Source organism: Amblyomma americanum, chromosome 11 (genome assembly GCF_052857255.1).
Source record: "Amblyomma americanum isolate KBUSLIRL-KWMA chromosome 11, ASM5285725v1, whole genome shotgun sequence".
Taxonomy (NCBI): domain Eukaryota; kingdom Metazoa; phylum Arthropoda; class Arachnida; order Ixodida; family Ixodidae; genus Amblyomma; species Amblyomma americanum.
The window spans coordinates 33,939,903-33,958,990 of record NC_135507.1 but is presented as its reverse complement, the minus strand read 5'-3'; the positions used below and the strand labels follow the sequence as shown (position 1 = coordinate 33,958,990).

Sequence of the window (19,088 nt, the reverse complement as noted above, 5' to 3'; positions counted from 1 at the left end):
CATTTTTATGGTTTCATTGCTTCCGCGGCATATAATGCAGAGAGCACTACCACCGCTACCACTGAATTGTCTGCTCTCAGTACATGCACTTAAAATATAGCAGTGCAACACTCGCTCGGTCAATTTCTTTTTTAATCCTTTGTTTGGCGGGAATTATGAATTTGCCTTGCTCATTTTCTAAAATAAGCCTGGAACAAATAATTAAAATTTTTTGAATGAGTGCCAAATGAAAAGAAATAGATTCAAAAGCATTATTCATTAACTTTTATTTGAAAGTTTTGAAATGCTTATTTACTTCTTGGCAACAACGCAATAAACCCTTCTCCTGAGCGCGCGCTCCACTCGAGACCGGCTGTGCTCCGACCTACACCTGTTAGGCGCCGGCTTGTTGCCTTGCCACTTCACTTTAGTTGTTACTTCCAGCGCCTCGGCAGGAACTTCCAACTTCAGATAACTTCGCTAATACTTCGGTAGGGTGGCACTTCGGGACGCGGCGGGGTACGGAGGGGGCACTTTTGCAAAACGAATTGTTAGGGACGCGCTGCTGAACTCAGATCGAAGAGTTGGCTGCACTGGCAAAACGAATGCAAGGGTGCTGCACTCCTTCAACTGGTGCAGCCAGATTTCAGAGACTTCGAGCGCACTGTTATACAAACGTGCACATTGTGCCTCAATCGAACGCACCAGTAGCCGCTCTCGCCGCTATGGCGTCTGGCCAGCGCGCGTTTGTTCAGAAACTGAACAAGTAAGGCCTGCCTAGCAATTTGTCTCTTTGAAATGGGGTTCCGCATGCACAGACTTATTATTAGTGTGCACAAAATGACATCTTTGTTTTTGTTCTGCTGCCATTAAACCCGTGTTCACTGAACAAGGCGCTGACAGGACGTCGTGCCGTTACTTTTGCATGCGCTCGTTCGCTGTGGTATGACGCTTAACGTATTTTCGTTTCAGACAAGCGAATGCGGACGTCAGGCGGCAAATTGCAAGCAGTGCAGCGGAGAGAGATTTCGGTCATGGACTCGGCGGAACTCAAGGGAGTGTCTGTATTTGCATCTTCCCTCATTTCGAAAAGAGTTCGTTACGAAACCAAATGCAGATTTCTGGTGCTGGTCGAAAGTGCCCCCCTCTGGTGACGCGCCCTTTTCGTAGGAGCAGCCAGTCGTGCAGACAGAGGAATGACAACTTGTTTGTTGATCAGGCTCTCTTACTGAGGGGCGTCGTCGCTAATTATTTGCATATAATAATCTGCACATGTGACTTAACATTCTGAAACTTAAATTATTAGTGATTAATAAAAGGGTTGAGTAGGTTGCGTAGTAAATACTCTCCGCTACTGATTTGCTACCATCCCTGTAAGCACTCTACAGCACATTTACAAATTGGATATAAATATGAGCTTTTGCTAATTGTGTTACACGACACCTGAACTCACAGCACAGATAAAGTATTCATTTTTATTATCTCGCCAAAACATTTATTTCTGCAGAGGGTAGTTCTAATACTTTGTGCTTAAGAGCGTAACATTTTGATGACACTGTAAAATTGTCATTCAGTTCTTTGAGTATGCTGTCGCTGCAAATTCACAGGTTCCCCTCAGTGATGTCGTTGAACCACTGGACTTTGAAGAGTTCCTTCAACAGCATCAGGATCTGGTTGACCGTGATGCCATCAGTGAGCTGCTCGACTTTCCTCCCGATGATGTGGAGGTTGGCATCCTGCCGAGGAAATGTCGGACAATTCAACCCATCGTGCCAGAGGAGAACCCGTAAGGCTGCTTTGTTTTATTTCTCTGCATCATGTATTTTTCTTTCATGGACAAGAGGACTTCTGGAAGTGGGACAAAAATAAGCGCTTGCATTGAGTACAAAAAACAAACAAAAAGTATGCTGAATACAGTTTTCAAAATTAAGCTTTAATCATAAAAAGCCAGTACTCTAGACGTGTGCACTATTGCTTGCTGTCTCTTAAGTAGGAGTTATACTCAGTCAAAAAAAGAAACAACAAGGCGTGGTGAGATGGTCGGACCACTGGATAAATAGTGCTGTTGTCCATTTTCAGGCATCACTTCATTAACTTACACACGTCTGCAGACTTGCAGCCTCCACTCCTTGCCAGAAGTCATCTGCTATAGCCTAGTGCTGTTCACTGTCACCGCCTGCTAAGGGCGCTTACTCGGTTACGTATGTTCATAGCGTCTCTAAACGTCATGCATAAGCGTCACCAAAAAGGGTTGTGGTCTGTCCGCCGCAATGATTCCATTGCTCTAGTCAGCATGCAGACCATATGATGCCCGCCCTTGAGTTCAACCCAGAGCAGCAGCCCAACAGTAACAGGAGAGCCCACTTCAATTTGCGTTATTGTTTAACAATACATCATTTAACTTTTGCTGGTTTTTTAAGTGACAGTATCATTTCTTTCAAAAAGCACAGCCGTATGTACAACCACATGTGCGTTAGCTACTGGTAAATCTAGTGTTCGTGCCGATGAAATGGTCAATATGTGCTCTAGGTGAGTTTTGACTGCAGAGGAATGCTAGATTACATTGCTGAGAAAAAAAAAAGTTATTCATCCATAGATAGTAATATCTGCCCCCCACCCCCCCCACCCCCCCCCCCCCCCTCCACCCCCCCCCCCCCCCCAAAAAAAAAGAAAAGAAAACAGCATTTATGAAGTAAACACCGAAAAGTTCAACCCCTACATATGAGCAGCTTTTGCCAGTTGCAACTTAGGAATGGGAATAAGGATGTGTCCTTCTTTGTCAGATGCAAGTTTTTAACAAAAATAAAGCTGTGCAAGTTTTAACTGAGCAAAATTTTATTTTCATGAAGCAAAACAAGTTTGAACCTCTGTTAAGCGTGACTCATTCCTTGGGATATAGTGTACTAAAGGTGCAGTGGTCTATATTTGGCCCCAAATTATTTCTTGCTGGCTTCTTGGTCGGCTGCACAGCCACATTATGTGCAGTTGGATTGTGCAGGGAAGATGCTGTCGCACTCGTTTTAGTCCACAATGTTTGTGCGCTTTTAACCAGTGGAAGTAGAGAGATGCGCTTGTTTGACCAATGCAACATTGCAGTTTGCTGTCCATCCCTGGTAAAGAGGGACAAGGGAAGGTGGCATTTTACAGTTTTGTAGTCCTCTGTGTCCGTAGTGGTGCACACAGTGGACGTCTATCACATAATTTATGTTTAAAGATGTGGAACTTTCACACGAGCAAGACAGTGCTTATCTTCTGTGGGGCATTGTTTGAAATTTTGTTTTTAGAAGTTGGTAAATGTGTTTTGTATATAGATATTATAGTTATTTTGTGTATAGTATCCTAGGGAAATGTAGTTTCTGGAGGCAGGAAATTGGGTATTGTTTCTATTAAGGGGAAAGAAACTAACTGGAAAAGGGCTTTTCATCTGGTGTAGGATAAGAGTGATTGAAAATCTCTGGGCAGGGCTGTACTTCTGTCTTCCCGTAGACTCAGCTGATTGCTGTAGTACACACATTATGGCCTCTCTTTTGGCTTTAGGAGTGTAATTGCGCATTGCAAGAGGCAGGAGCGATGCATAGACATGTCATAGATATGTGCTGCCCATTTGTAATGTTTTAATGGAAAAATATGTACACATGGCAGAACAGGTGGCGCCATCTGTCCCGCATTCGAAGTGCTAATGTTGTACTGGCACTGTCTGTGGTGCTGTACCACAGGGTCTCTACAATTGCCATCACTGTTCACTGCCTGTCTTCACAGAGAGGACCTGGACTTCCACATGCGTCAGTGCCTGCACACCTACACCTCGGACTGGGTGGTGGTGAGCCGCTGCTACCAGGGCCACAGCTCCAGTGTCATTGTTAGGGAAGCAGCGTTGGAAAGGGCCGCTGTGGTGCGCACCACACCCAAGCAGGAGTACGAGGTGGATGTGTGCGATGAGCTGTCCCGCCACTCGCTGCAACCACCGCTGGCACAAAGAGAAGATGTTCCGGTGAGGCACTCTCACAAACTGCCGCAGATTGTTGGTGCACACACTCACACCAGGGGGCAGCGATGGTGGCAGAGTAAGCTTACGTAATCTAGAGTCAGCTTCCCACGTACATGCCACTGTACAGGTCATTTTCAATGATTGCATGCTTAAGAGATAATTGAAAAACGTCACAGTGACTAGGAGCCCACATTGTCTGGGAACTTGACAGGTAAGAATGACACTCTTTTTAGTTAGAGATGGCCACTTAATAAACTGATAGCTGAAAGCAAGAAAAGAAACAAATGCATACAAAAATGAATGAAGTGATAAAAAAGCTTGAATCGCCCATTCAAATGCAACCACAACCAATCATGAGTTAGAGATGGGCATTTAATAAACTGATAGCTGAAAGCAAGAAATGAAACAAATGCATACAAAAATGAATGAAGTGATAAAAAGCATGAAGGGTCCATTCACATACATCCACAACCAATCGTGAGGTGGTGGTGGGGGGGGGGGTTCCTTGACACACATTGAAGGCTACTAGGGTCCCTTGAGGCAGAAAAGTTTGAGAACCCCCTGCTTTAGAGCAGCACATAGCTATCCTAAACTGCTAAACAGCATGAGACTGTTTAGTGACCAATTAGTCGAATGGCTTTTGGACTCTTAATTCCTGCTGTCATGGTAGGTAAACAAAGGAAGTAGGCTACATATGCGTTGCACACACTACTGTCAGTGATTGCTTTGTTGGATAAACACACGCTGCTTCACATGCTGATGAGGGTCATGCGTCTACATTTTGTGCAGCCCTCACCAGCGGACAGCATCTCTTCTGTTGAGTTCCGGTGTGCTAGTGCAGCTGAAACGCCACGTGGAAGTTGGGCAAGCAGCGTCTTCGACCTGCGCAACTCTGCGGCAGATCCCCTGGTCCCGTCGCTTCTCGAGCGCACACCTCCTGATGAGCTGGACCGCAGAAATGCAGCCCAGCGTTTGGAGAAACGTCACGATGCCCTCTTCGAGCTGTACCCACAACAGGAAGAGGTGAGTGGATGGCCCGCTTTCATGTCTTTCATGGTAGACTTTGTCTCACTATATGGGTGACTGGCTGTGGTGTGGGAAGTGTTTGCACCGTGGTTGATGCTTTATCTCGCATTTGCTGAAAGTGCCACAGAAAATATAGTGACGAGTGCAGGTTTGCGCCTCTCGCACCCATTGATAGTGCCCCAGAATCAGCAGCACGGTCGGTTGTTCTAAGTTGCCGGCAGCCATTTTCTGCTCACTTCAACTGTCACGGAGCGGAGGTGGCGAAAACGCCTGCTTATGTGTTTGGCGAAATTTTATATTACAAATTTCGGCTATATCGAACTACTTTACGATTTTTACCGGTTCGCTATAACGAAGCTCGACTGTATATTAAAGGCAATTTTTGGAGATATAACAGTGATATTTGGTGAGAGTAGTCGTAGTATTATTTCTAATATGCTAAAAAAATTTTGTTAGTGTATACAGAAATAACTTCTTGCTTATAGCCACGTCCCCCACTAAATAGCCACCGCAGTGGTAATTCAAATGCTTGGGTAGACTGTCAATGAGATCATTTTTTTTAAACAGCGGAATTCACAACAGAGCAGTAGGAATTAAGTGCTCAACGCAGCAGGTATTACGCTTGCATAAAGAACACTCCAGAAATATGCTGAAAGTACCGATTGGCATAGCTTCTGATGTATGCTACACCTTTCTGCGCTAACAGGCACACTTACATGGTTCTTATTTTTTTTTTTTCAGGAAGAAATTATTGAAAGACGGATGCCATCTGAACCACCTCGTGAACACATGGCCCACCGGATTCTCGTTCGGTGCCTGGCTCTCAAGTATGTCAGCTGTTTGCGAGTGTTCTTTGCCACCATTTTGGTGCATTTGCTTTGGAGCACTTGCCATTTGTTCCATTTTCTTCACCACCAGTTTGACATGCCATTCAAACACTACCATAATTAAGTTTCAACTCTCACATATAAGTTTTACACCGAGGTGGCCGGGCCAAAAGGTCATTGTGCACAGTGCGCTTCTCAGTTGGAATCCTAATGTAATAGTTGAAGCGTACTCCTACATTTTGCAAAAACCTTGTTTTGTGATGGAGCAGTTGAGGTTGATGTCTCGAGGCATAGACTCATCCTCCATTCGCTTCCAGAGACGGCGGTTCGCCATCCAGTGGTGATAGGGCCATTGTAAAAAAAAAATACGGCGGAGCGCCATGTACCGGAAAAAGTGTTTCCTATCAGCAAGTAATAACAGATGGCGCCACATGATAAGCAGTTCAGTTTTGGTTTGTAGTTTCTACGCCAGATGGCAATAGTTATCCACTAGGTTCGCAAAAATTTACATGGAGAAAAAAAAATGTTGAACAGATCGTTGAAGAGACTGTGTTGCAACACAGAGCTGTTGCTCCAAATCTATTGTGTTTAAAGGAACACGAAGGGCAACTCCATCTAATATGTTGTTCTCAGCATAAATTAATTATTTGCCTCTCTCTGGCTATGTTCACATTTGTCCAGCAGCAAAAAGACGCATTTATCAGGGAGAAAATTGGATTTAAAAATATTTTTTGCCATTCTCTGGTGTTATCTCTGCTATCTTACTTCACACACCTGACACATTGACTTTGTCTTTTGTTTTCTTGAAGGCTTGAGCTCGAGGTGGAGCCCATCTTTGGAAGCATGGCCATTTATGACGCCAAAGAAAAGAAAAAAGTAAGCCACACTTGTTTGTTGCTTCAGTTTGTTAATCCTTTAATGATCTGCTGCCTTCAAAAATGCACAGATGTGCTTTCTTGAGACTCACTGCTAGTGTGAGTTGTAGTCTTCACTTGGCTGTCAGTGTGCAGATAAGGTTACTATGGCCTGGGCTCTACTTGTCTACACGTTAACTGCAGTTGAAGCTAGTTCAAATGCCTGTGGCAGTAAACCACGGATGGTTGATGGTACTGCGTTATGGTTTTATAGTTGCATTGATTAGCACGAGATGTAGACACTCTTATCATTGTTTTGTGGATCTTGTCATATGGCGAGCTTTGCTGAGCAGTACAGACAGCAGTGCTATGAACATGAGAACATAATTCTTGTACAGTTTGACTTCATTTGGGCTTTTGTTTAATTTGTTTTTGGATCACCAGGTTAAGTGTGCCAGTACATAATAGTGGTCGTTACTGCGTCACTAAACCTGCAGTTGCTACGTGATGAAGGTCTCCATGTTTCTTTACTGAGTCTTCACCTGTGTGTCCAGGTTTCAGAGAATTTTTACTTTGACATGAACTCGGAGAATATGAAGAGAATGCTCTCCGACCACATCCCTTACCATGACATCTCGACATTGTGTAGAGCTTGCATCTTTAACATCACCTACCCATCTACTGATCTCTTTCTAGTCATCAAGGTAAGGATTCTTTTTCATCAACTCACAGCAGCGCAAGGGTGGGAGCGATGTTTGCTGAAGGGGAGGAGCACAAACTTCTATGCTCAGGAATCGCATAGGCACATACATCCAAATGTACAAGGTGTTACAGTAGCTGCCAGGTGTGTCTGCGGTTACTTTCTGACATAGGAGCAGACATATTTACTAGCGAGCTGAAGAAGAAAAGCAAATTTGGATATTTAATCGCATTTATACTAATCAACCTACACCTGAGAGTCAATTTCTTTTTCCCTTTGCTGAATAATGGAAATGATTCAGAAGAAGACTCAGGAGCAAAAACTGTCTGTGGGACCTTTATGATGAATTGGGAGCAGTAACAGAAATGAAATGTGCGCAACAAAAAAAAAAAGAAGAAAAACATTCAGTATTTGCTGCACGTTGTATAACAAAGTGCTTATATTCCATTATTCAGAGATGTGAAAGCAGTAAAAGTGCATTGTATAATAACAATGATAGAGCAGTATATAATAATGATAGAGTAACATTAAAAAGAACAGACATCTGTGTCGGCTACACCGATTTTACTGTGTATGTTAAGAATAGCTAATATTAATAAAATTGTACGGTCATAGTAGCACTGATGAAAAGTCTGTGTCATATGTAGCTGAACCTCATTATAGTGTAGTCTAGGGGCCCCTGCAATCTGTTCATTATAGCTATTGCTTCGGTGCAGCGGTACATGCCTTTGGCTGCAACTGTCACATGCCAGCAGGCTTACCACCGAAGTACATTCAGGGTGCCTTCAACGCGCACATTGAGCGACATTTACAGAGCCGAATACAGGTGCACGAATCGTATATGTGAGTTCCACCAATGCGTGCCTGTCTTTTCCACGTCCTGCATTGGCTTCAACACCTAGAAAATGGGTCTTGAACGACTGTAATGTCTTAGAGGACACGGAGGGACCTATGCAGAATGTTTAGTTCCATTTTCTAGGCGCCGAAGCCAATACAGTTTGCTTGGAAAGATGGCACACAGCAGCAATTTTGGCCCAAGTGCTCGATTTGGTTGGCTTTCCCGCATCACGCATGATCATCCTGGCCACACTTCACTTCGTGACAGCAATGTCTTGTGGGAAAAGGGTACGCCAGATCAAAGGGCAGAATAAATGGAAAACCATTTGAAAAGGGCTCTCAGATGCTTTAAAGACGAGGGATCTCATTTTCTTTCTAGTTTTTTTCATACCGTAAATGGTGGTGTTAGCTATTTGTTTCTGAGGATTGTAGACAGCACGCTCAGAGCTATGTCAAAGTCCTTCAGTATCTGACACTTTGTAGCTAATGCAACTGCCTTGGTTATGGCTGCCTTCTGGTCGCCAGAAATTGTCTTATGCTTTCATCCAATTTTCAGTTTAATATTTTACTTTATAAGGACGAGATATCAAATACATGGGCTGCTTTGGGAGGTTCTAAAGGGGATAGCTGTTCCTTTGTTTTACACTTTACTTTGCTATGAACTGTTTCGTTTTAATGAGATTTGACTGTGATTTCTTCAACATATCGCTTAGTTTCTCTGTTGCCAGTATAAAAGCTTGCCTTATCGGAATAAATGACAACAGTCAAATTGCACTTGACTGTCTTTGAAGCATGTGATCTACTGCTCAGTTGCAGTGTTCGATGTTGTGTTAACACTTCTGTGTTTCAGTTTTTTTGCTAAACTTGGCATTTTTGTTGCCGTCTTAAATTGTGTTTAGTCTTAATGTTTTTATAGACTCCTTACAACTGAAGGTTTCTTCTGCATCACAGTCTGTTCGTCACGTTGCTCAGAGTCTATCCTGAGCTGAAGTGTAAGGCTGGTTTTATTTGTCTTTTTTCAGCTTGAAAAAGTTTTACAAGGAGATATCAATGAGTGTGCCGAACCTTACATGAAGGACGAAAAGGTAACGCATTGTTTTGCTATCTCAAGAAGAAAGAAAAATAAGCGTACCTCAAACCTCTATTGTGTAACTTTTCTGCTTTGCGGCTACTGTTATTACCTACTACAAATATATGAATTTGAAACCCTCTCAAACTGAAATGTGGTTGTGTATTTTCATCACATATATATATGACAGCAAAGACCAGGCAGTGAAATTTGGGGTTTCCACTAGCATTCTTGTCACCACTCTTGTCACTGCCTAGACATGCTCTTTGCATCCTGCATGCACCTAAGGATTATTATTATTATTATTATTATTATTATTATTATTATTATTATTATTATTATTATTATTATTATTAACCAGATACATATTGCTTACTCAGCTTTCCTGGGACTGCGTTAGATTGTTAATGCACTTCATTGACCACAATTCATGGGCATTGCTGCCGTGCACCATGAGATTACTTTGTTGCTTAGAGGTGTTGACTTAAAGTGTGGCGCCTGCAGAACAAGGAGAAAGTTCGTGCCAATGCTGCGGCGACGTGCAAGCGCCTCGGCAAGTACCGCATGCCCTTTGCCTGGACGGCAGTGTACCTGCTCAACGTGTTGACGGGAGTCAACAGCCTCGACAAAGACAGCGGCAGTGATCGGGACAGCATTGGCTCTAACAACACCTTGGGTGAGAGTCTTGTATATTGACACATTGGCAATTTTAAGTGAGGCACAGGGCTCCAGCCTGTCTTTCATTTTACCCTAATAGTGTGTATAAGAGGCAGAAGATACTAGTGAGTCGCACTGACCAAAAATTAAGATGAAATGACGTTTCGGCTCCCACACGGGAGCCGTGTTCACAATGAGGCAAAACGTTGCTGTGGTGCCTGTTTTATGCGGCCTATATGCGATCCCAGGCATCTCGCGTAGATAGGTGGCAAATTCCCGTCATTTCTATTGATAGTATGCGCTGTTGTTTGGATGATCAGCGACTCAAGATAGAGCCGTGATTTCCTGTCTTTTTCTTTGGCGACCACACGTGCCTCTGCCCAGTTGATATTGTGGCTGGCAGATACTGAATGCTCGGCAAGCGCATTTTGTTCTGCGCGCCGGTTCTTCACGTCATTCTTATGTTCACGTAATCTGCGTGCAAAATCTCCTGTTTCGCCTATGTATACTGATGGGCAGTCGGCACATGGAACCTGATAAACAACGCCAGGGAATCTTTCTTTCTTAAGCCCGTCCTTGACATTGACAAGTTGGCTTCTCAGTTTTTGAGATGGCACATGAGCAGTGTGCACACCATATGAGCGTAAGATACGCGCAAGTGCATCACTGATGCCTGGGACGTATGGGAGAGCCGTTCGCTTTTCTGTGCTTTCGGCTGGCTGCATCCTAGGGCGGTCAAGTTTTCGCTGCATGGAGTCGATGATGTGCACCGTGTAACCACAGGTTGTCAAATCACGTCGTATGTGTTTCGATTCAGCCGCTTAGTCTTCCCGCCTGGAACATACTTTCATGCGTCGGAGGAGCGATGAAACAACCGAACGTTTTTGGCAATCTGGGTGAATTGACCTGTAACTGAGGTAACGGCCGGCATGTGTAGGTTTCCGGTAAACGCTGAAATGTAATCTAGAGGAATCTCTTGTGACAAGCAGATCCAAAAATGGGAGACGGCCATCGATTTCTTCTTCCACGGTGAACTGTATGGCTGGCTCTATGCTGTTCAGTTCTACAATAAAATCTTTCAATGCTTCCCTCTTCATCACGCAAAAGCAGTCATCCACGTGCCTTAGGAAAACTTTGTGGGCAGGCGTGAATGCAGCGAGCGCGCGGCCTTCGATTTCTTCCATGGTCAGATTTGCGACCGTGACGGAGATGGAAGCTCCCATCACAGCACCGTGGATCTGCTTGTAAGGGACGTTCTCAAAGGTGAAATAGGTGTTTGTCAGGCAAAAACGGAGAAGTCGAGTCAGGTCTGGAACGTCGATAGGGGTCCTTTCAGGTAGCGTTGGGTCGGATTCAAGGGCACCGGTGCAGACTTTCACGGCAAGGTCCACTGGAACACTTGTGAAAAGGGATTTTACGTCTTGGTCGGTTTTGGTCGGTGCGACTCACTAGTATCATGTACCATCCCGACCAGACGGGATTCCGTCAGACCCTTGACTATAATAGGCAGAACTTGAGGATGGGGGAGAATTTCAGTATTTTGTGTTAGGTCACCTCAATAGGCACCTTTATTTCTGTATGTAGCTTTGTGACAGTGTGACTTACTTACAATCTATATTAATTTGTACTTCTTAGTTATGCTTCCTGCATAACTCACTTTGCTTGTGGATATGTGTTTCATGTTTTGAGACACCGTAATCTATTTCTTGTTCTATGCGCTGTTTGGTTGGTCTATCAAGTGAACCTAGGAATAGTTGTTGGTAAGTTCACCATTTGCTAGCAGCCTGTGTCGTAGTGTTTGCATTTAGTAGTTGTGTTTCCTTGGTTATCTTATTATTTTTTTGGTTATTCATATGCTAGTGTGTGTGTGAATGTAGGCAAGCATTAACACTAGTTAGGTGCTTGCCGTCAAATTTAGCCTGTCAAGGTATTCATTTTTTGTATTTTTTGTTCCTTGCATGCTGTTGTAGCTTGCTGTGACTACAGCAGCTCGTCATTGCTCGGCTGTGCTGGTATCATCATTCGTTCCCGTTTTTGGATTTACATTCCGTTTCTGCCTGCCAAATGTGTCTCACAAATGCATCTGCATTGATTGAGAGCTTTTGCTGTCGAAGCTCTATTACTGCATAAATTGCTTTTTATTGTCTGTCATGATTCAGCCCCGTAGCATTGTGATTCTTGCTAATAAGTTGCCTTTTTTTGATCTTGTTTTTGTGTACGCGCTTTGCCTTTTGTTTTTCTTCGTAAGTACTCCTTTTTTCACATAATTCGGAATTTTTATGTTTGTACCTGCTCGTACAGTAGCACTACCTGTTGATATGGCACGTAAAAATAAATATGAGCAATGCTCCTAGGACGGCGTGGGTCTCTAGAGCGGCGGGCTGGATCCGAAAAGCGCCGCAGCTGGTCTCCCGATGACTTTGCCAACAGCCTCGACACTTTCCGCCCGGTGATGCTCACTGTGTCGAGCTTCTTTAAACAGGTGAGCCTGCAGAGACCTCGTTATTCTGACTAGTAGACACGGGCAACAAAAGAAAGACAGGGCACACGTCTGTTATATATTCCACATTTATTGGCTGCATTTGCTGTAATTGCAGTAATTACTGTATAAACTTGTGTTAGGGCAGCACTTTTTTTTTTTAATTCAGGTGTTAATTTTGAAGATGTGACCAATACGCGAATTAAAAACATCTCAAAACCGTATTTTTTTTTCTTAGTTATCTAGTCCACAAGAGGGGATGCAGCCCTTACATAGGATTGTACGGTAACTGTCTAATGTATATTAATTATGTGACTCTGTATTAATGTTAATTATGTGAAAAGAATGTATATGTGAGTGTGCGTGCTCATATATTTAGAGTATTTTATTTAGTACTGTTCATTTTTATTAAAATGTTTCAGGGGTGCACAGCACCACATGTTATGTGGCCAGGCAGATACTTTTTCCCAGGACGTTTGTGAATATTAATTGAACAGTTCCCTAATGTGTTCAAATTAGGTATCTATATCTTATAATTGTCCTGTATAGAATGTAAAGAAAAACCCTTGTATACAGGCCGTACAGGGCAGGGTATGTGTGCCTTCTTATTCACCTGTGCCCAGTTTTGATAAACACTGCCATTGTCTTAATTTCAAGTAACTATATCTTGGGTGCATGTTTCTTAGCTATGATTCAGTTGCAAAATAAGGAAAAAGAAACCCTGTGCACAGACTGGCTCATTGTCGGTACCTCTGAAATTAGCTGATATATATTGTAAATTATAGAGGTGTATTGTCTACCTACTAAAGATTGCAATGCTAGTGTTCACAAAAGTCATGTTGCTGTCCTCCTTTCTGAACTTTCACCTGGCACGTTGTTCTGAGCAGTCCTTGACACTTTTGCGTGCAAATCAGCGTGCACTGTTTATGACCCCGTACGTCCCGCAGTGCTTGGAATGCTTTGTGGCTACTTGTGTAGTAAGGGGTTCACTTGAAACGCTGATGCATTGTTGGCGCAGGAGAGTGACAGACTGAGAGATGAAGACCTGTACAAGTTTCTCATAGACCTCAAACGGTCTGGCTCAATGCTGAAAAGACTCAAGTGCATCCCAGGTAAGGCGCTGCATTGAGGTAGATTGCTCGAGGAACTTTCTTTGCTTGTTTACTGAGGGGTGTTTCAGCATTATGAAATGTTTTCACTTGGTTGCACTTGTCGACTTTGAGATACATTTTTTTGTTTTTAGACATAAAAATGCTTAATGAAGGTGAGAATAAAAGGCTTGCGTAGACCTGTGGTTGCAGTTGCTTGTGAACTGTATTTCTGTCGCCAACTATGCGTAAATTTCATGCCAGGCTCACTGCGCTTGGACATCTCTCCGTGCCCGGAGGAGGTGCGGTACTGCCTGAGCCCCGAGCTGGCGCGCATCCATCCGTACCCGGACGAGAAGGGCCGCCCGACCAAGGAGATGCTCGAGCTTCCCCTGCGGGACGTGCTGAGGCCGGAGTACACGTACCGGAACCTCCTCTACATCTACCCGCGCTCTCTCAACTTTGCCGGCCGGCCGGGATCTGCACGCAATATTGCCTGCCGGATTCAGCTCCTCTGTGGAGAGGACGAAGTGACCTGTGCTCTGCCCGTGAGTGTTTTGTCACGGGATGACGCTTCGCTTAGCTTAGGCGAGGATGAAGGATGGGATTTGTGTGCGAGCAGATGTTATTGATCTGATATCGACTCTCACTTTGTAGATCCTAATCTGGCTTTGTACTATTGCTGAGAGGTTTGAAGTGAATTATCCGCCCTAGCTAGTTGCTTTTTTTTTCTACTCTCCATTCACTTATTTACAAGTCGGCTGGCTACACTCTATCTCCAATGAAATAACACCATATCAATGATAGAGCACGGACTAAAGAAGCGGATTAAAAGCAGGTGTGGTGCTTCGTGCTGTTTTTTTTTATTCTTGAATCATTCGTATTAACAGAAGGTGGAAAGGGGGTGGGGGTGAAGGTCTGTGAGAGTGTTTTCTAGTCATGATGTAGCAGTGTTTTGTGCTTTTCTTGAATAGAAGCTCTGCTGAAAGAAACAGGTTTCTCTCTTCCTTATGAAATTTGCTTCAACGGAATTAATGATGTCATCAGGTCGTGCCATCTTCTGTGCCTTAATATAGATATTGCACACTGCTTTTTTTCCTCTGTTGCAGGTACTGTTTGGTAAATCAAGCTGCCCCGAATTTGTTACAGAAGTGTACACTGCGGTGACCTACCATAACAAGTAAGTGGGCTCTTTCTTTCCCTCTTCTGTTCATTTCTGGGCTGTTTGAATTTGTTGTGTGCAAGTTCAACAAACTGCAGACTGCTCTGCCTGCAAGAAGAAACGATAGGTAATAGCATACTATTAGCTACTGAATAGGTTATACAGTCAAACCTGGTTACAGCAAACAAGTAAAAAAATCGTAAAATAGTTCGATATAACCGAAATTCATAATATAAAATTTTGCCGAAAACTCACACAGGACAGGTGCAATTTAGTTGGTGAATGGCCAGCAACTGGAAGAGACCGTTATTTAAAGTTTTAGTGCCGTTTTCGAAGCCGCTCGCGACAATTGTGGAGTCCGCAAAAAACCAAAAGCCAAACCCCAGTTAGGTTGGCTTCCCGGCGCAACACGTGGCGGTAGGTGCAATCTCAGGTAGGGTGGCTTCTCTGCATTACAGTGGTGTCGCGTGAGAAGAGGGATGCCAGAACGAAAGCTATCGCCATTTTCACCACCTCCGTGATGGCCGACGTGAGCACAGGAAGCCTCTGGAAGGCTACAACCAACCATGCTGCTAGTTCCACGGCACTGTTGGTGGATGCTGACCGCATGATTACCAATTGTTCGTACCACATATCTTCCGTGGCGCTGTTAGCAAGTGTGAGATAAAGCGTAAACCATGGCGCAATACACTTGCCACACCACCACCAACCACTCATGTAGTGACGCAAAACCTAACACCTGCCATCCGAGCCAGCACAGCTTTGTGCTTGGCAGTTCGATGTATTCGTTAATGGCAAACCGTGTTTGATATTTGCTTATATTCGTTAAAAATATTTATGAATAGTTTGAGTAAGTCAGTAATTCGTAATAACCGCATTCGTTCTATCGAGATTGCACTGTATGCAAAAGGCTGCTTATTTCAGCAATGCTGATTAAAGTGCAGATATACGACCGTAGGGATAACCAAGCCAAGTTGGTGATAAAGGCAGCATGCCCATGCCAAGAACAAGGTCTCTGCCCCGCTTGTGCTGTAAACAGCAGTGTGACCCGCCAGCCTGCCATGACTTTTTGCGACTCCTAACAGGTCCCCCGACTTCCACGATGAGATCAAGGTGAAGCTGCCAGCCAAGCTCACGGACAGGCACCACCTGTTCTTCACCTTCTACCACATCAGCTGCCAGCGCAAGGTGGAACAGACCACGCCCACCGAGACCCCCATTGGCTACACTGTAAGCTCGTTTGAGTGCATTTACCTTTGCGTGTTTAGCTTCGGGCATCTTGAGTGCTGCAGTCTTTGTTTGACGCCAGCCTGGACACTAGTCTCCTTATGGACACTTGACTTGGAATCCAATGATATGTTTGAGAACCATGCTTATCTGGTCTTAAATCTTAATTATGCAGCTGCCATTGCCTCTTGTCTTCTCTCTCTTCCTGTTTCTGTTATTCCTTTTCCCTTCTTGCTGAAGTGGAGTGGCAGACTTGAGGCATGTTCCTCTAGGTAATCTCTTGACCCTTCCACACACTGAATTTTCATCTCTCTCCCCTCTTATTTAGGTGTGTATGCATATAGTAGGGGTGGCAATGATTTGTGGCGATCTCAAGTTGTGCTCTTCGGAGAAAGACTGCATTAATTTTTTTCATGCTCTCTGTCTGTGGCCCGTTTCCATAAAGATACTGATGCGCATACCACTTATGATCCACAGACTAGCTGCCGCATAGACCTTGGGCTGCTTTGAACTGTTCATTTTAGTTCTGCTTGCCTCGCGACAATTCAGAGAGTGTAACAGTGTAAATACGGCACGGAAGTGGGTTGTTGTGTATCAAAAGAAGCAAGTTATACGCGTATCGAGGCTGTTGCTTTGTGAAAGCTTAACAATGTATAGGCCTTTTGGACCACCGAAGGGGTTTCCATGCCCTGGGATAAGATTTTGCTGCCGTAATATAGGCTTGGAATACAACTTTTTGCCTGTGTTACCCACTTCTTCACAGTGGCTGCCGCTGTACCACGATGGCCAGCTCGAGATGGGTGACCAGTTGCTGCCAGTAATGCTGGAGCAGCCTCCTGCGAGCTACTCATTCTTATCGCCAAGCGTCCAGATTCCCGGTACCAAGTGGGTTGACGGTCACAAGGGACTCTTTGACATTTCCTTGCAGGCGGTGTCTACCGTCCATCCACAGGTTGGTTATGCTACCTGTTCCCTCCCATTCAAATACAAGGAAATGTGTGAGGTCTCACAATGCACGCCATTTGATTTACTTGGAATGTCTGATAACTTCCTCTGAAAATTGAGATAAATTGGGACTGCTGGTGTGGTCCTGGCTAACACCAATGCATGTCTGTGGCATCGGAGGCTCATTAGTTTGGATGTGTCTCGGTTTATACCGTTTAATTCAGAAAGGCTCTTTATGGAGCCCAGAAAAGGACCAGCTAGGAAATGACCAGCAGAGGAAGCGATCATTCAGATAACCCTCCTCAGATGTGAATTGCATGGTACAGTGTAGATTGCAACAATGCCGCATGTGAGGTGGCTTCACTGGAATAAAGTTGCTGAAGACTTCACCATATACAGCAGTTCTGTCTGGACTTTCCCAAGAGTGTGCACGCAGTAATGCATTTGACGGAACTGCGAAAAATCGCTGTAGTTGCGCTGTCGTTATCTTAGAAGCAGACAACCGTGGCACAGGTGTTTTCACCTACTTAATTTGTTATTACGTGAACTGTTTTACTATGATGGCAATTGAGGGCACGTTTCCCAGTTCTTTGGCGTCGTTGCATTGCTGTAACATGAAGGAGGGGCGTGAGAAGGATGGAGAGGTGCTAGCTAATGCTTGTATCGTTCGCAGTGTCGCGGATCTCTGGCGCCTTCTGTGCGCAGCAATGTGAACTAGTGCTTGCACCGTTGTCACAACCGCAAAGTGGTGTCGCAGGGTCTTGTGTTATATAGGCGTATTAACATTTGCTAAGTTTTTGTCAGTTTTTAGGAGCCATTCAGAAACTTTACCTATTAATTATTGAGACGTTTTTTTCTGGTCCCTTAAGTACAAATTAACAAGTGTTACTGTGCCTGTTATGCTCGTCTGGTTTATTACTCACCAGTAGTACTTATGTGAGAAATATATGTCTGTGTTACAGGCTGTTAGTGCTTTCTTCACTTTGCACAAAGTTTTGTGCTTCCTAACTTGTTTTCTGTTCACTGCAGCTTCCTTATTGTGTACAGAACGATCGGATTGCACTGTTGAAGTCTTGACATGCACGCAAGGTGTTCAGGATCACTGTCTCACCTGCCGCTGCACGTGAACTTGGATGCCTTGACTTCTCGCAGGACGAGCACCTGGATCGGTTCTTCCAGCTGTGCACAGCCGTTGAGTGCGGGCATGTGCCGCAGCGACTCCTCAACGGTGAAACGGCAGAGACCATGCTCCGTGCGAGCCTGATGGAGCTTGTACGGTGCAAGCCCGGTCCACTGGTTCGGTTCCTGCCGACCATTCTGGACGCACTCGTTCGGCTTCTTGTGCAGCCACCCCGGCTTGGTGGTCAGCCGTTCAATCTCGGGCAGGCGGCATTTCATGCCCTTGCTGCTGTGGCTGACTCAGTCGTGGTGAGCACCCTTAACGTCGGACATGTTTCATGTTAAGCTTGATTGTAGAATTTGTTTGGCAGGGCGTTTGAATTTTGTGAAATCATAAGCTGTTAATTTTTTGCTATACGTTTCATAGACGTCAGCAGTGCTAGAGACCCTGTATATCTGGTACACGTAATGAAGGAGAAGGTTCAGGTAATCAGTCAATTGACCATTTATTAATTAATTTATTTGCTGGTCTAATTAACGAATCAGTCACAGAAGTGCAGACAAATAATCTAGCCATAGAATTAATGTTTTTAGCAACTAATGTGCGCACACGTGCTTGCACGCACATATGCACATTTGGGATTTGAGAATAGGGCCAGCCATGAGGATATAATGAAGCTAGCATTCATTGAGACCAAGGAAAGAGCTGAAGGCAATGGAGCTGTCTGCCTTGTGGACTTGACGAACCATTTTTCTTTGCTCCAGCGATGTTCTTTGCCAGTTTTGGGCTCTGTGGAATGTGATGAAGTGAAAAAATTTATAAAATAGTGAGGCAACTCTGAAATGACTCCAGTTATAATGATTTCCATGTTCATATGCAAAAAATGGCGAAGAGTTAAAATGCCCCATAGAGGCACACAGTTTTTTTTTTTTGGTAAATCCTTGTCGGATAACACGATTTTTTGACTACTCATTAAAAATTTTTACTAATTCTGGTGATATGTTTAGTGACAAACCATACGTGTGCAATCATATGAGTTGGGTACACGACATGTGTTGGATTGTAGGGGCAGTAGGGCGAAGCAGCAAAAAAATATATAATAAATAAACAGTGCACTAACACATGAGTGG

At 44.2% G+C, this 19,088-nt stretch overlaps 1 protein-coding gene across 4 annotated transcripts in view; it reads left to right on the top strand.

Moving 5' to 3' along the window:
- Positions 1–664: 664 nt before the first annotated feature.
- Positions 665–19,088, top strand: part of Zir (dedicator of cytokinesis) — a 56,569-nt gene continuing 38,145 nt past the window's right edge. For 2 of the 4 annotated variants that reach the window (XM_077643478.1, XM_077643476.1), the window contains exons 1-18: positions 665–745; positions 952–1,039; positions 1,587–1,765; positions 3,739–3,970; positions 4,757–4,990; positions 5,735–5,820; positions 6,630–6,696; positions 7,229–7,378; positions 9,234–9,296; positions 9,785–9,956; positions 11,677–11,697; positions 12,292–12,419; positions 13,435–13,528; positions 13,769–14,052; positions 14,614–14,684; positions 15,752–15,896; positions 16,657–16,845; positions 17,991–18,266. In XM_077643478.1, coding sequence (XP_077499604.1) covers positions 705–745; positions 952–1,039; positions 1,587–1,765; positions 3,739–3,970; positions 4,757–4,990; positions 5,735–5,820; positions 6,630–6,696; positions 7,229–7,378; positions 9,234–9,296; positions 9,785–9,956; positions 11,677–11,697; positions 12,292–12,419; positions 13,435–13,528; positions 13,769–14,052; positions 14,614–14,684; positions 15,752–15,896; positions 16,657–16,845; positions 17,991–18,266 — 2,520 coding nt within the window. In that variant the 5' untranslated portion in view covers positions 665–704. The remainder of the gene's footprint in view (positions 746–951; positions 1,040–1,586; positions 1,766–3,738; positions 3,971–4,756; positions 4,991–5,734; positions 5,821–6,629; positions 6,697–7,228; positions 7,379–9,233; positions 9,297–9,784; positions 9,957–11,676; positions 11,698–12,291; positions 12,420–13,434; positions 13,529–13,768; positions 14,053–14,613; positions 14,685–15,751; positions 15,897–16,656; positions 16,846–17,990; positions 18,267–19,088) is intronic. The other 2 variants (XM_077643479.1, XM_077643477.1) reach the window with 1 other exon arrangement.